At 34.2% G+C, this 12,542-nt stretch overlaps 1 protein-coding gene across 4 annotated transcripts in view; it reads left to right on the forward strand.

Annotated features, from left to right (window-relative positions):
* The window catches only part of LRBA (LPS responsive beige-like anchor protein), a gene marked incomplete at both ends in the record, with an annotated part of 768,451 nt that overhangs the window by 291,864 nt on the left and 464,045 nt on the right, over positions 1–12,542 (forward strand). For all 4 annotated transcript variants that reach the window (XM_079699415.1, XM_079699414.1, XM_079699417.1 and 1 more), the window contains one exon: positions 4,927–5,035. In XM_079699415.1, the coding sequence (XP_079555541.1) occupies positions 4,927–5,035 (109 nt within the window). The remainder of the gene's footprint in view (positions 1–4,926; positions 5,036–12,542) is intronic.

Genomic DNA, 12,542 nt, shown 5'->3' on the forward strand with positions numbered 1-12,542 from the left:
AATTTTGATACTAGAGTCTTTTTTTTTAATATAGTGATTCTGGTGGGGTGTAGTATAATTTTTATGGTTTTAATTTGTATCTCCCTGATGATTAGTAATCCTGAACACCTCAACATCTTTTCATGAACTTATTTGCCATTTGGAAATCTTTTGTGAAGTGCTTATTTGTGTATTTGCTTGTTGTTATTTATTGTGATTATTGCCTTTTCTTTATTTCTAAGATTTTCTTATGTATTTCAGATATAATTTCCTTGTTGACTATAAGTATTCCAAATCTCCCTTACTAAAGTTTGGCTTTTAATTCTCTTAATGTTGGCTTTCATAAGCATAAATAATTAATTTTGTCAATTTTCTTCTTTATGGTATGTGTACTTTATATTTTGTTAAAGAAATCTTTATTTTAACCTAAGTCATGAAGATACTCTCTTATGTAATCTTCCTCTAGAAGTGTTTAGGTCTTGTATATGATCCATTTAGAATTGATCTGTTTGTATGGTTTGAGATAGTAGTCAAGGTTAATTTTGTCCATATGAACGTCAGTTGATGGATGCAGGACCAGTTTTTGAAATACTCCATCTTCCTCTTATTGCAGTAAATATGGAATCTGGTGGAAAATATAATATATATATTTGTATATTAAATATTTATATAAAAATATATTTCCACATTAAATATCTATATATAACATTTATATAATTATTTATATATTAAATATATATATATATTTGTTTCTGCACATTCTTTTCTGTTTCCTTGGTCTGTTCATCTGTCTTTGCCCCGATACCACATTGTCTTAATTACTGTATCTATAATAAATCCTAATATTTGATAGTGTAAGTCCTCTATTAGGATTATGATTCTTATTCCTCCTCTTTTCCCTTCTTCAAGAGTGTCTCAGATATTCTTTGTTCTTTACATTTTCCTATAACTTTTAGAATAAAGTTGCCAAATTACACAGAAAGACCTGCTAAGATTGGGATTGGGATTCATTATGATGCCAAAAACTTGGCCTTTGTGCACTGGAACCGAATCGAATCTCAGAGACAGAGTTTTCGGTGAAATAGAAAAGAATAGCTTTATTTCTTTGCCAGGCAAAGGGGGACACAGTGGGCTCCTGCCCTCGAAAACTGTGTGTCCCAGCCTGGGCAGGGTCACTGATAAGATCAGGGTGTGCGCAGGCCCCTTTAATCTGGTCTCTGGTAATTTCTTGATGAGCTTCTCTGGTTCCTTTAATCTGGCCACTGGTGCTCTCCTCTGGAATGAAGAATGCCGACATCTTCCATTTGTTGGGGGTTTTAGTTCTATAAAGAGCACAAAAGATATTGTTCTGTATATCACTTGAGGCAGAACCAGGACCCTGCCCCAAAGCTGCACTGTTGTTTTTCGGCAGCTCCTCCCTTGTATCTGCATCCTCTCCCTTCCCTGATTAGCAACTGCTTGAGTCTCCCCTTCGGAACTTAGGGAAGGCCATGGAGGCTGGAGTGTGTTCCGTGCAAACAAGGAACGGGGGACACAGGAAGGCTTCTGTACCCGGGAGCACCACAGGGTCCTGCTTGGTTTTTTTTTGTTTGTTTCTATTTCATTTATTTCTTCTCTGATCTTTATGATTTCTTTCCTTCTACTAACTTTGGATTTTGTTTGTTCTTCTTTCTCTAGTTCCTTTAGGTGTAAGGTTAGATTGTTTATCTGAGATTTGTGTTGTTTCTTGAGGTAAGATTGTATTGTTATAAACTTCCCTCTTAGAACTGCTTTTGCTGCATCCCATAGGTTTTGGGTCATTGTATTCTCATTGTCATTCGGTTCTAGGTATTTTTTGATTTCCTGTTTGATTTCTTCAGTGATCTCTTGGTTATTTAGTAGTGTATTGTTTAGCCTTCATGTGTTTGTGTTTTCTACGGTTTTTTCTCTGTAATTTATTTCTAGTCTTCTGGCGTTGTGGTCAGAAAAGATGCTTGATACAATTTTAATTTTCTTAAATTTACCAAAGCTTGATTTGTGACCCAAGATGTGATCTATTCTGCAGAATGTTCTGTGTGCACTTGAGAAGAAAATATAATCTGTTTTCGGGTGGAATGTCCTATAAATATCAATTAAAACTATCTGGTCTATTGTGTCATTTAAAGCTTGTGTTTCCTTATTTTCTGTTTGGATGATCTGTGCATTGCTGTAAGTGAGGTGTTAAAGTCCCCCACTATTATTTTATTACTGTTGATTTCCTCTTTTATAGCTGTTAGCAGTTGCCTTATGTATTGAGGTGCTCCTCTGTTCGGTGCATATATATTTATAATTGCTATATCTTCTTCTTGGATTGATCCCTTGAACATTATATAGTGTCCTTCCTTGTCTCTTGTAACATTTGTTATCTTAAAGTCTATTCTATCTGATACAAGTATTGCTACTCTAGCTTTCTTTTGATTTCCATTTGCATGGAATATCTTTTTCTGTCCCCTCACTATCAGTCTGTATGTGTCTCTAGGTCTGAAATGTGTCTCTTGTAGACAGCGTACATGCGGGTCTTGTTTTTGTATCCATTCAGCGAGCCTGTGCCTTTTGGTTGGAGCATTTAATCCATTTACATTTAAGGAATTATATGTATGTTCCTGTTACCATTTTCTTAATTGTTTTGGGTTTGTTTTTGTAGGTCATTTTTTTCTCTTGTGTTTCCCACTTAGAAAAGTTCCTTTAACATTTGTTGTAGAGCTGGTTTGGTGGTGCTGAATTCTCTTAGCTTTTGCTTGTCTGTAAAGCTTTTGATTTCTCCATCAAATCTGAATGAGATCCTTGCGGGGTAGAGTATTCTTGGTTGTAGGTTCTTCCCTTTCATCAGTTTAAATATATTGCGCCACTCCCTTCTGGCTTGCAGAGTTTCTGCTGAGAAATCAGCTGTTAACCTTATGGGAGTTCCCTTGTATGTTATTTGTTGTTTTTCCCTTGTTGCTTTCAGTAATTTTTCTTTGTCTTTAATTTTTGCCAATTTGATTACTATGTGTCTCAGCATGTTTCTCCTTGGGTTTATCCTGCCTGGGACTCTCTGCACTTCCTGGACTTGGGTGGCTATTTCCTTTCCCATGTTAGGGAAGTTTTCGACTATAATCTCTTCATATATTTTCTCGGGTCCTTTCTCTCTCTCTTCTCATTCCGGGACCCTAAAATGCGAATGTTGTTGCATTTAATGTTGTCCCAGAGGTCTCTTAGGCTATCTTCATTTCTTTTCAGTCTTTTTTCTTTATTCTGTTCCACAGCAGTGATTTCCACCATTCTGTCTTCCAGGTCACTTATCCATTCTTCTATCTCAGTGATTCTGCTATTGATTCCTTCTAGTATATTTTTCATTTCATTTATTGTATTGTTCATCTCTGTTTGTTTGTTCTTTAATTCTTCTAGGTCTTTGTTAAACATTTCTTGCATCTTCTCGATCTTTGCCTCCATTCTTTTTCCGAGGTCCTGGATCATCTTCACTATCATTCTGAATTCTTTTTCTGGAAGGTTGCCTATCTCCACTTCATTTAGTTGTTTTTCTGGGGTTTTATCTTGTTCCTTCATCTGGACATGGTCCTCTGCCTTTTCATTTTGTCCATCTTTCTGTGATTGCGGTTTTCGTTCCGCAGGCTGCAGGATTGTAGTTCTTCTTGCCTCTGCTGTCTGCCCTTTGATGGATGAGGCTATCGAAACTTTACTATCTTGATTTTCTGTGAGTTGGCTTCTGTTTGGTTTTCATTCACTTGGTGTTGTCTCTTATTTTACCTGCTCACTGGTGATTTTAAAAAAAATATTTTATTGGAGTATAGTTGATTTACAATGTTGTGTTAGTTCCTGCTGTACAGCAAAGTGAATCAGTTATACATATACATATATCCACTCTTTTTTAGATTCTTTTCCCATATAGGTCATTACAGACTATTGAGTAGAGTTCCCTGTGTTATATACAGTAGGTACTTATTAGTTATTTTATTATATAGCAGCATGTATATGTCACATTCATTTGTGATTGAATGTTGGACATTGTATTTAATAATGAAGGAAATTGTATTTAAAAGTCTCTAGATGATGATATTTTCCTCTAGAGAGGATTTCCTTTTGAGTTTTGATTAACAGTTAAATTTGGTGCCAATTATGTTAATTTAAGACTGAGCTGATCCAAAGGTGGAATTTTTAAAATCTTTGTGAGAGTTTGCCTTATTTACAGTTTGCCTACTCCTATCTCGCAGCCCTTCTAGGTCTTCTTAAAGCCCAGGGTTTTACAATGAGTCTACAGCACTGTTCTTTCTTTATTTATTTTTTTTCTTCTCACCATATGAGATTCTGAAAATTTTGTTTAGTTATTTGGCTGCCAGTTAATCTACGTGCAAATCCCATAATGTTGTTAGAGGGTCTGTTTTCATGTTTTTTAGAACTGTTTTCTGTTTCCTGGGATATACTTGGACTCCTTTTGTAAGCCTTGGTAAACTACTAGGATTCCTCTACCCTGACAGGTTATAAAATTCAATTTTTGTCTCCCAGCTCTATAAGACTTATAACAGCTCTGTTTAGCTTCTCTGTTCCCGCCTGTCAATAGTAAATGTGTCAATGGGAAAGGTCATGCTGAACATCTTCTCTAGGATTCTGGCTGTTTAAATATTGGCTACCTTGGAAACTCTCCAATACCTTAAAAAAGGTTAAAAGATAAATTTAATCTAGCAGTTGCTTTTCTTGGATAGTTAGTTTGATAAAAGCGAATCTGCTGTTGCCAGAAGGATAACTTTTTGCTGTTATGTTCTTCAATTATTTAGTGTAAAATAATGGTCCTTCATTTGGTATGATGTCAGAAAAGGAGAGTAAATGTTCTTCCCTCTCCCAGGTAGTAAAATACACCACGTTTGAGCAGTGAATAATGATATATGTCATGTGTATACATATATTTATTTGACAATGTTTATCTCTTTATAGGTTGCTTAGCCAAACCATGAAGGATCACCTAGTAAGAGTAGCAAATGAAGCTGAATTTATCCTGAGCAGGCAGCGAGCAGAGGATATTCACAGACATGCGGAATTTGAGGTAGGTTAAACGTAGGGGTAGTGTGAAGAAGGTACCATTTTAAAATGTTAGTCATGGGAAACTATGTAGGTAAAATGGCAGCATGGTCTTAGCAAACATGTATTATCAAAAAATTAAAAATATATTTGTGAGAGAATCATGGGGATTCTAGGCAGATAGTGCAAGACTCTGTAGCCTTGGCTTTGATAATTTTCCAATAAAGTAAATAGTGAAGGATTTTTGCCCTCTCTAGGCAAGACAGAGCTAGTTAACTGGAAATGAAAAGCCCTATGGTAGATAAGATCCTTCAGGTTTCTAGAGAGAAGCTGAACAAGTGGCATGAAGTTTCTTTAACCTTGAGGTGGTAGCTGAGGAACTGAGGGAGAATACAGCTTTCTTCTTGGTTCCTCACAGCGGGGACCAAGTGAAAGACCCATCCTGGGCCAGTGCTTGTCTCAGCAGTTGCTTCTGAACATGTGTAACAAACGTGAATTCATAGAGGAAATTAATGGTGTTATAGCTGTATAAATTACAAAAATTCACACTTAAGGTGAACTTAGAAGCATTTGACAGGAACATTTGTTAAAAATTTGGGGAAAAAAATTAAAAAGCACCATCTGGGTTCTTTCTAATATATTAAGAGCAGATAATTCAAATGTTGCTGATATTTCTCTGGTACATTAAAAATGATGAAAACCTCTCCCAGTTCATTTTATACACCCTTCATAGTATGAAAAAAGGTACTGGAAAAATAAAACTGTAGAAGACAAATTTCAGTTAACAATATAGGCACAAAATTCTAACTAAAACTTTAACCAACATAATCCAACAATGTAATGAAAGAACTATACAATTGACTCTTGAACAACAGAGATTTGAACTGTGGGGGTCCACTTATCAGCCAGTATTTTTTTTTTTTTTTTTTTTTTTTTGTGGTACATGGGCCTCTCACTGTTGTGGCCTCTCCTGTTGTGGAGCACAGGCTCTGGACGTGCAGGCTTAGCGGGCATGGCTCACGGGCCTAGCCGCTCCGCGGCATGTGGAATCTTCCCGGACCGGGGCACGAACCCACGTCCCCTGCGTCGGCAGGTGTACTCTCAACCACTGCACCACCAGGGAAACCCATCAGCCAGTATATTTTGATAATAAATACTAGAGTACCACAGAGTCTGTGGCTGGTCAGAATTACAGATGTGGAGGAACCTTGGATATGGAAGGCCAACTATAAATTATATGGGTATTAACCTCCATGTTTTTCAAGGGTTAGCTGTATAGTGTGGACCGCTTATAATTTATTTATGGATGCTAAAGATGATTTGATATTAAGATATCTACCTATAAAATAAATTATATCGCCAAATTAAAAATAGGAAAATCATGTGACTATATCAATAAATGTAGAAAAACGCATATTACAAAGTTTAGTATCCAGCCCTAATGAAACTGAGAAAAAAAATGTATATCAGAAAACAATCTAAATATGATAATGACTCTTTACTAAATATTATTTAAAATGTTTAAAGCTGTTTCTATTAAAATCAGGAGAAAAGAGTGATTGGTATCTTCTATTAACATTAACAAAAATTTTTAATGTTTTTGCAAGTGCAAGATATTGTTAATATAATTGGTAGATAAAGAAGATGTAATATTACTTTCAGATTGCTCATGCTATGATCTAGGAAAATCTAAGAGATTCTTGAACATTTTTCTACCAGAATTAATAGGGACTTTAGTAAGATTATTGGATATAAGATAAATATGCAGACAAATTAATAGATTATCTTTTGAGTTGCAAGCAGTAGCCAGCTAAGAAGGGAAATCAGAAATGTATACAGTTAGGACAAAAGTACTATTTTGGGTTGAATTCTCTAAGAAATGTACAGACACTATTTGTAACAAAAGTATAAAATCTCATTAACACAATACAAAATGTAAACTGCTAGAGAATAATTCCATGCTGGGTAGTGTAACTTGCTCTGTGTGTATAAGAGAGAGAGACAGCAACAGAGACATAGAATCCTTCTTTTATTTTGAAATAATTTGAGACTTATAGGAGAGTTATGAGTAGTACAAGAACTACTCTTCAACAGTCTCCTAGATTCTGTAGTTGTTAAAAGTTTAACACATTTGCTTCTCTCCTGTTTTTCTTTGTTTTTCTGAATTTGAGAGTAAGTTGAAGCCATGATACCCTTTTACCCCTAATTAGTTCAGTGAGAATTTCCTATGCCATTCTCTGTTTTAATCTTGTACAGTTATCAAATCAGAAAATTAACACTGGTACAATGCTATTATTTAAATATAGACCTTATTCATATTTTTCCAAATGTCTTCATAATGTTCTTTATAGTCAAAAAGAGAAAATATTACTGCCCCAAAAGATGTCAGTTTTTCTCAAATTAATATGTAAATTCAATACAGTAACATTAGCATATCATTCCATTAGAATAACAGTGGAGTATTTGAAATTTAATTATACCTTTAAAAATATCTAAATATCAAAATCTTCCACAAAATATTTTTGGATATGCAAATATCCAGTTAATGTGGGAAAAGAAATGCATTAGTGTAGCCCTAAGATTTATGAAATAAAAATATTGAGGATGTACTTGATTTCCCAGATAAACAATACTAATTAAAACAATACTATAAAGACAATATATATAAAAAATCTTCCAGATAGAGTAAGGATGTAGGATGAAAGATGACATAGTAAGTATTTTAGAAACAGTTTTGGAAAACTGTAAAAGTGGCACTGAGGCATATGGGAGAATTTCTAAACCAAGACAGGCCACTTAGAAAGTATAGAAAGTAAGCGTCTGTTAGTACATACAATATTAAGCTGAGGAAACATACCATCAACAACATGGAAAGACTAATAAATTAATATGTTTACTATATTAATAATTCTCATGAAATAAGTGAAAAATTGACCCAGCAGGCAAATATTCAGAGGACAGGAATAGGGATTTCACAGAAGAATATAAGTTACCAGTAACATTTAGAATGGTACTCAAATGATTGAATATTTACACAAATATTTAGGGAAATGTAAATTAGAGAAATCATGATATAACTTCTCTGTTCTCAGGTTGAGAGAAAGAAAGAGTGATAGCTAGTACGGTTGAGGGAGATAGGGGAGATGAGATGGGCAATGGTATTCTCTTACATTTTTAGTGGAAATGTACATTTTTGTGTTATGGGAAGGCAATATGTTCATATGTATTTTAATAATAATTATATAGGCATGTGCACACACACCCATTTACTCAATAACCCTATTCTGTGAATATATCTTTAAGAAAAAGTAATAGTATATAAGCATAGATATGTAAACCTGCTTATTGCAGTGTTGTATGTAAATTTAAGAAAATAAAAACAACAATGGAAAAACAAGGAAATGTTTCTTTAACAAAAGAACCATCATTTTCACAATGAACAGGATGTTAATAAATTATCAAAAAATGAAGAGGTTGATGGCTTGATTTTTTTTCAATAAGAGCTTTATTCATATCTTTTTTTTTAAATTGCATACTTTAATCCACAACCTGCTATGAAAGTTGAAGGTATTAGTCCTCTCATAATTCTTTTTCATTTTTTGTCTCTTCAACTTCTAATTTTTAAAGTTATATTTTATTTTTCATATTGTCTAAATATGTAACACTGATTTATTTTAACCACAATTCTGATAGTACTTGAGTGTTTGTAATATATTTAAGTGAATTCATTACCCCACCCCCTCTTTTATTAGTCATAATAATTTCTTGATTTCCCCCAGGTTTTTTCTTTGCACTCAATTCTTTTTTTTTTTCCCAGAAAGAAAAGTAGGAGAAACATTTATTTTACCATTTATTATGCTCTGTTTAAATTTGACTGAAAAAAATATACATATAGAAATGTGCACATATCAGTAGTGTGCAGTTCAATGAATTTTCACAAACTGGCCACACCTGGGTAATCAGTCCTCAGATTAAGAAATAAAGTATTACCAGCAATTTAGAGCCCCCTTATAGTCTATAACCTTTTAAGGACCACTACTATCCTGTCTTCCAACACCATAAATGAATTTGTATTTTATATAAATGTAATAATACAATATATATTCTTTTGTGCCATCATTTTTTCACTCAGCATTGAGTTTTATGTTATTATGTTATGCTATTAGATTGTTCCCTCTTATTCCTATAGTATTCCACTGTGTGCATATTGACTCAGTTCTTAATTGGCTAGGTTTCATCTCCTCCCCTCCCCCCAACAAAGGGTTCGTGTGTGCTGTAAATTTAAAATTCTTTCACATTTAAGAATATTTGCCAGCTGTCATTATATCTGAATGACATCCTGATGGATTGAATATTCTTGGCTAACCCTTGCATTCCTTTAGAACTTTATAGACATTGCTTCATTGTATTTTGGCTTTGAACGTTGCTTTCAGAGAAGTTTGAGGCCAGCCTGATATTTTCCCTTAGTTGATGATTTGTTTGTTTTCTGTCTGAGATTTATTTGTCCATGGAGTTGATTTCTTAACAGGAATATGACTTAGTATTGAGCATTATTTATCAAAAGTTCCTGGAACATAGTTTTTTTGTTATAATCTGCAAATTCAGATTTTTCCTTCAGTTCTTAGTAATTTCTATAAATTAAAATGTGAACTATCTTTTGCATTTTATTTTCTTTTTCTCTACTTAATGACGCATAAATCTATGTTAGATATGTCTGTCTTTCATATCTATTAGTTATTTCTTAATTGCTTTACTTTCTTTGATCTCCAGCCATGAGTAAAGTTTTTAATGTTTTATTTTCTCTGTCTGTGGTTTGCCTATAATGATTGTTTTGTTCTTCATTTTGTTTATTTAGATCTTCAGCCTCTCTACCTTTTTCTCTTATCTTGACTTTTATTTTATTTTATTTTTTTGAGTTGTATTTTTATGTTGTTTTTTAGAAGAAAATAATCATGAGGAATTTCATTTTTTGTTATATATTCTTTGTCTTTTGTATAGAATCTTCCAGTTTTATTTAAATATTTTATTTGTTTTTTATTTATTCATTGATTGGCAATTTATGTTTGCATAACTACTGTTTGGCTTAGACAGACAGAGAATATCTTGGTGACTCCTTCCCTTCTCACTGTCTCTAAAGCTAAAGCTAATTTTTTCTGTCACTGAGCTACACTTTGATGTTTGAAATTTGATTTTTGCCCAGTTTTGTTTGCCTATCATGAAGAGAGGGAGAGAGATCTTCGACATAGGTGAGGAGGCCTTCGTAGCACACCTAAGTCTTGCTTTCTTTTACAAGATTTCGTTAAGTATTTTCTACCAAGTTCATTCCATCTTATTAGAAACTATGGACAGTTCTCATCAGGGAAAAATGTGCTTAGGCTGTGAATCATTATCCGTCATTTCAGAGAGTACTCTGGAGGCTACTGCCCTGGGAAGTCAGCCCTATTTTTCACTTCCTTGTTTCACCAATATTTGCACTGTACGTTTTTCTAGCATCTTCAATAAGAGGAAACAAGAGAGAACAATAGTTACTCGGTTTATGTCTCTCCATATATGAAGGCATTAAGAAAAATTATCACAGTGTTGTTAGTTTACCAACATTGCTTTGGGGACATGGTTAGGAACTGAGCTTACTGCAATCTTGGTTCTAATTCCAGTATGTTTAATTTCCCCAAGGGAACCAATTTTTTAATGTTTGGTAGTTTATGTTATGTTTCTTTTCTTTTGGTTATTTTTGTAAGGGTTTTTTTGGTTGTTCAATGTTTTTGTTTTTGCTAATTTGTTTAGGATTTGAAGGAAGAAAAAACTTTTAAAATTGCCATTTCAGCCTAATATCCTAATCTTGAACGTATTCCTTAGTGTCCTTTCTAATTGGTTATGGAGAAGTTCCTTTGTAACTCTGGGTTGAGATTGCAGTTCATTCTTTTAAGTTTTAGTAATCATGGTGCTGGTGATATATGTGTTCTTACGTGAATGAATGTGAGAGAATGAGGAAGGAGAAAGCAGGTGGAATTGAAAAGAGGAAAAATACTCCTAAAACACTGTGCAATACAAGAAATTAAATTGATCTGACCCAAATGGTACATACATTTGCAATTTAGATAAGGGATAATAGTGACAATTGCAGCTTATATTTCATGAGTCCTTATGTTGGCTCAGAAACTGTCATGGGTGCTTTGTAAGTTTTAACTAATTTAATTCTTTTTTTTTAATGTATTTTATTGAAGCATAGTTGGTTTACAATGTTGTGTTAATTTCTGCTGTACAGTAAAGTGATTCAGTTATACATACATATATATATATATATATATATATATATACACATTCTTTTTTTGTTGTTGTTAGTTTCTGCTTTATAACAAAGTGAATCAGTTATACATATACATCTGTTCCCATATCCCTTCCCTCTTGCGTCTCCCTGCCTCCCACCCTCCCTATCCCACCCCTCCAGGCGGTCACAAAGCACCAATCTGATCTCCCTGTGCTATGCGGCTGCTTCCCACTAGCTATCTACCTTACGTTTGGTAGCGTATATATGTCCAAGCCTCTCTCTCGCTTTGTCACAGCTTACCCTTCCCCCTCCCCATATCCTCAAGTCCATTCTCAAGTAGGTCTGTGTCTTTATTCCTGTTTTACCCCTAGGTTCTTCATGACGATTTTTTTTTCTTAAATTCCATATATATGTGTTAGCATAGGGTATTTGTCTTTCTCTTTCTGACTTACTTCACTCTGTATGGCAGACTCTAGGTCTATCAACCTCATTACAAATAGCTCAATTTTGTTTCTTTTTATGGCTGAGTAATATCCCGTTGTATATACGTGCCACACCTTCTTTATCCATTCATTGGATGATGGACACTTAGGTTGTTTCCATCTCCAGGCTATTGTAAATAGGGCTGCAATGAACATTTTGGTACATGACTCTTTTTGAATTATGGTTTTCTCAGGGTATATGCCCAGTAGTGAGATTGCTGGGTCATATGGTAGTTCTATTTGTAGTTTTTTAAGGAACCTCCATACTGTTCTCCATAGTGGCTGTACCAATTCACATTCCCACCAGCAGTGCAAGAGTGTTCCCTTTTCTCCACACCCTCTCCAGCATTTATTGTTTCTAGATTTCTTGATGATGGCCATTCTGACTGGTGTGAGATGATATCTCATTGTAGTTTTAATTTGCATTTCTCTAATGATTAATGATGTTGAGCATTTTTTCATGTGTTTGTTGGCAGTCTGTGTATCTTCTTTGGAGAAATGTCTGTTTAGGTCTTCTGCCCATTTTTGGATTGGGTTGTTTGTTTTTTTGTTATTGAGCTACATGAGTGGCTTATAAATTTTGGAGATTAATCCTCTGTCAGTTGCTTCATTTGCAAATATTTTCTCCCATTCTGAGGGTTGTCTTTTCATCTTGTTTATGGTTTCCTTTGCTGTGCAAAAGCTTTGAAGTTTCATTAGGTCCCATTTGTTTATTTTTGTTTTTATTTCCATTTCTCTAGGAGGTGGGTCAGAAAGGATCTTGCTGTGATTTATGTCATAGA

Source organism: Hyperoodon ampullatus (genome assembly GCF_949752795.1).
Source record: "Hyperoodon ampullatus genome assembly, chromosome: 1".
Classification (NCBI taxonomy): domain Eukaryota; kingdom Metazoa; phylum Chordata; class Mammalia; order Artiodactyla; family Ziphiidae; genus Hyperoodon; species Hyperoodon ampullatus.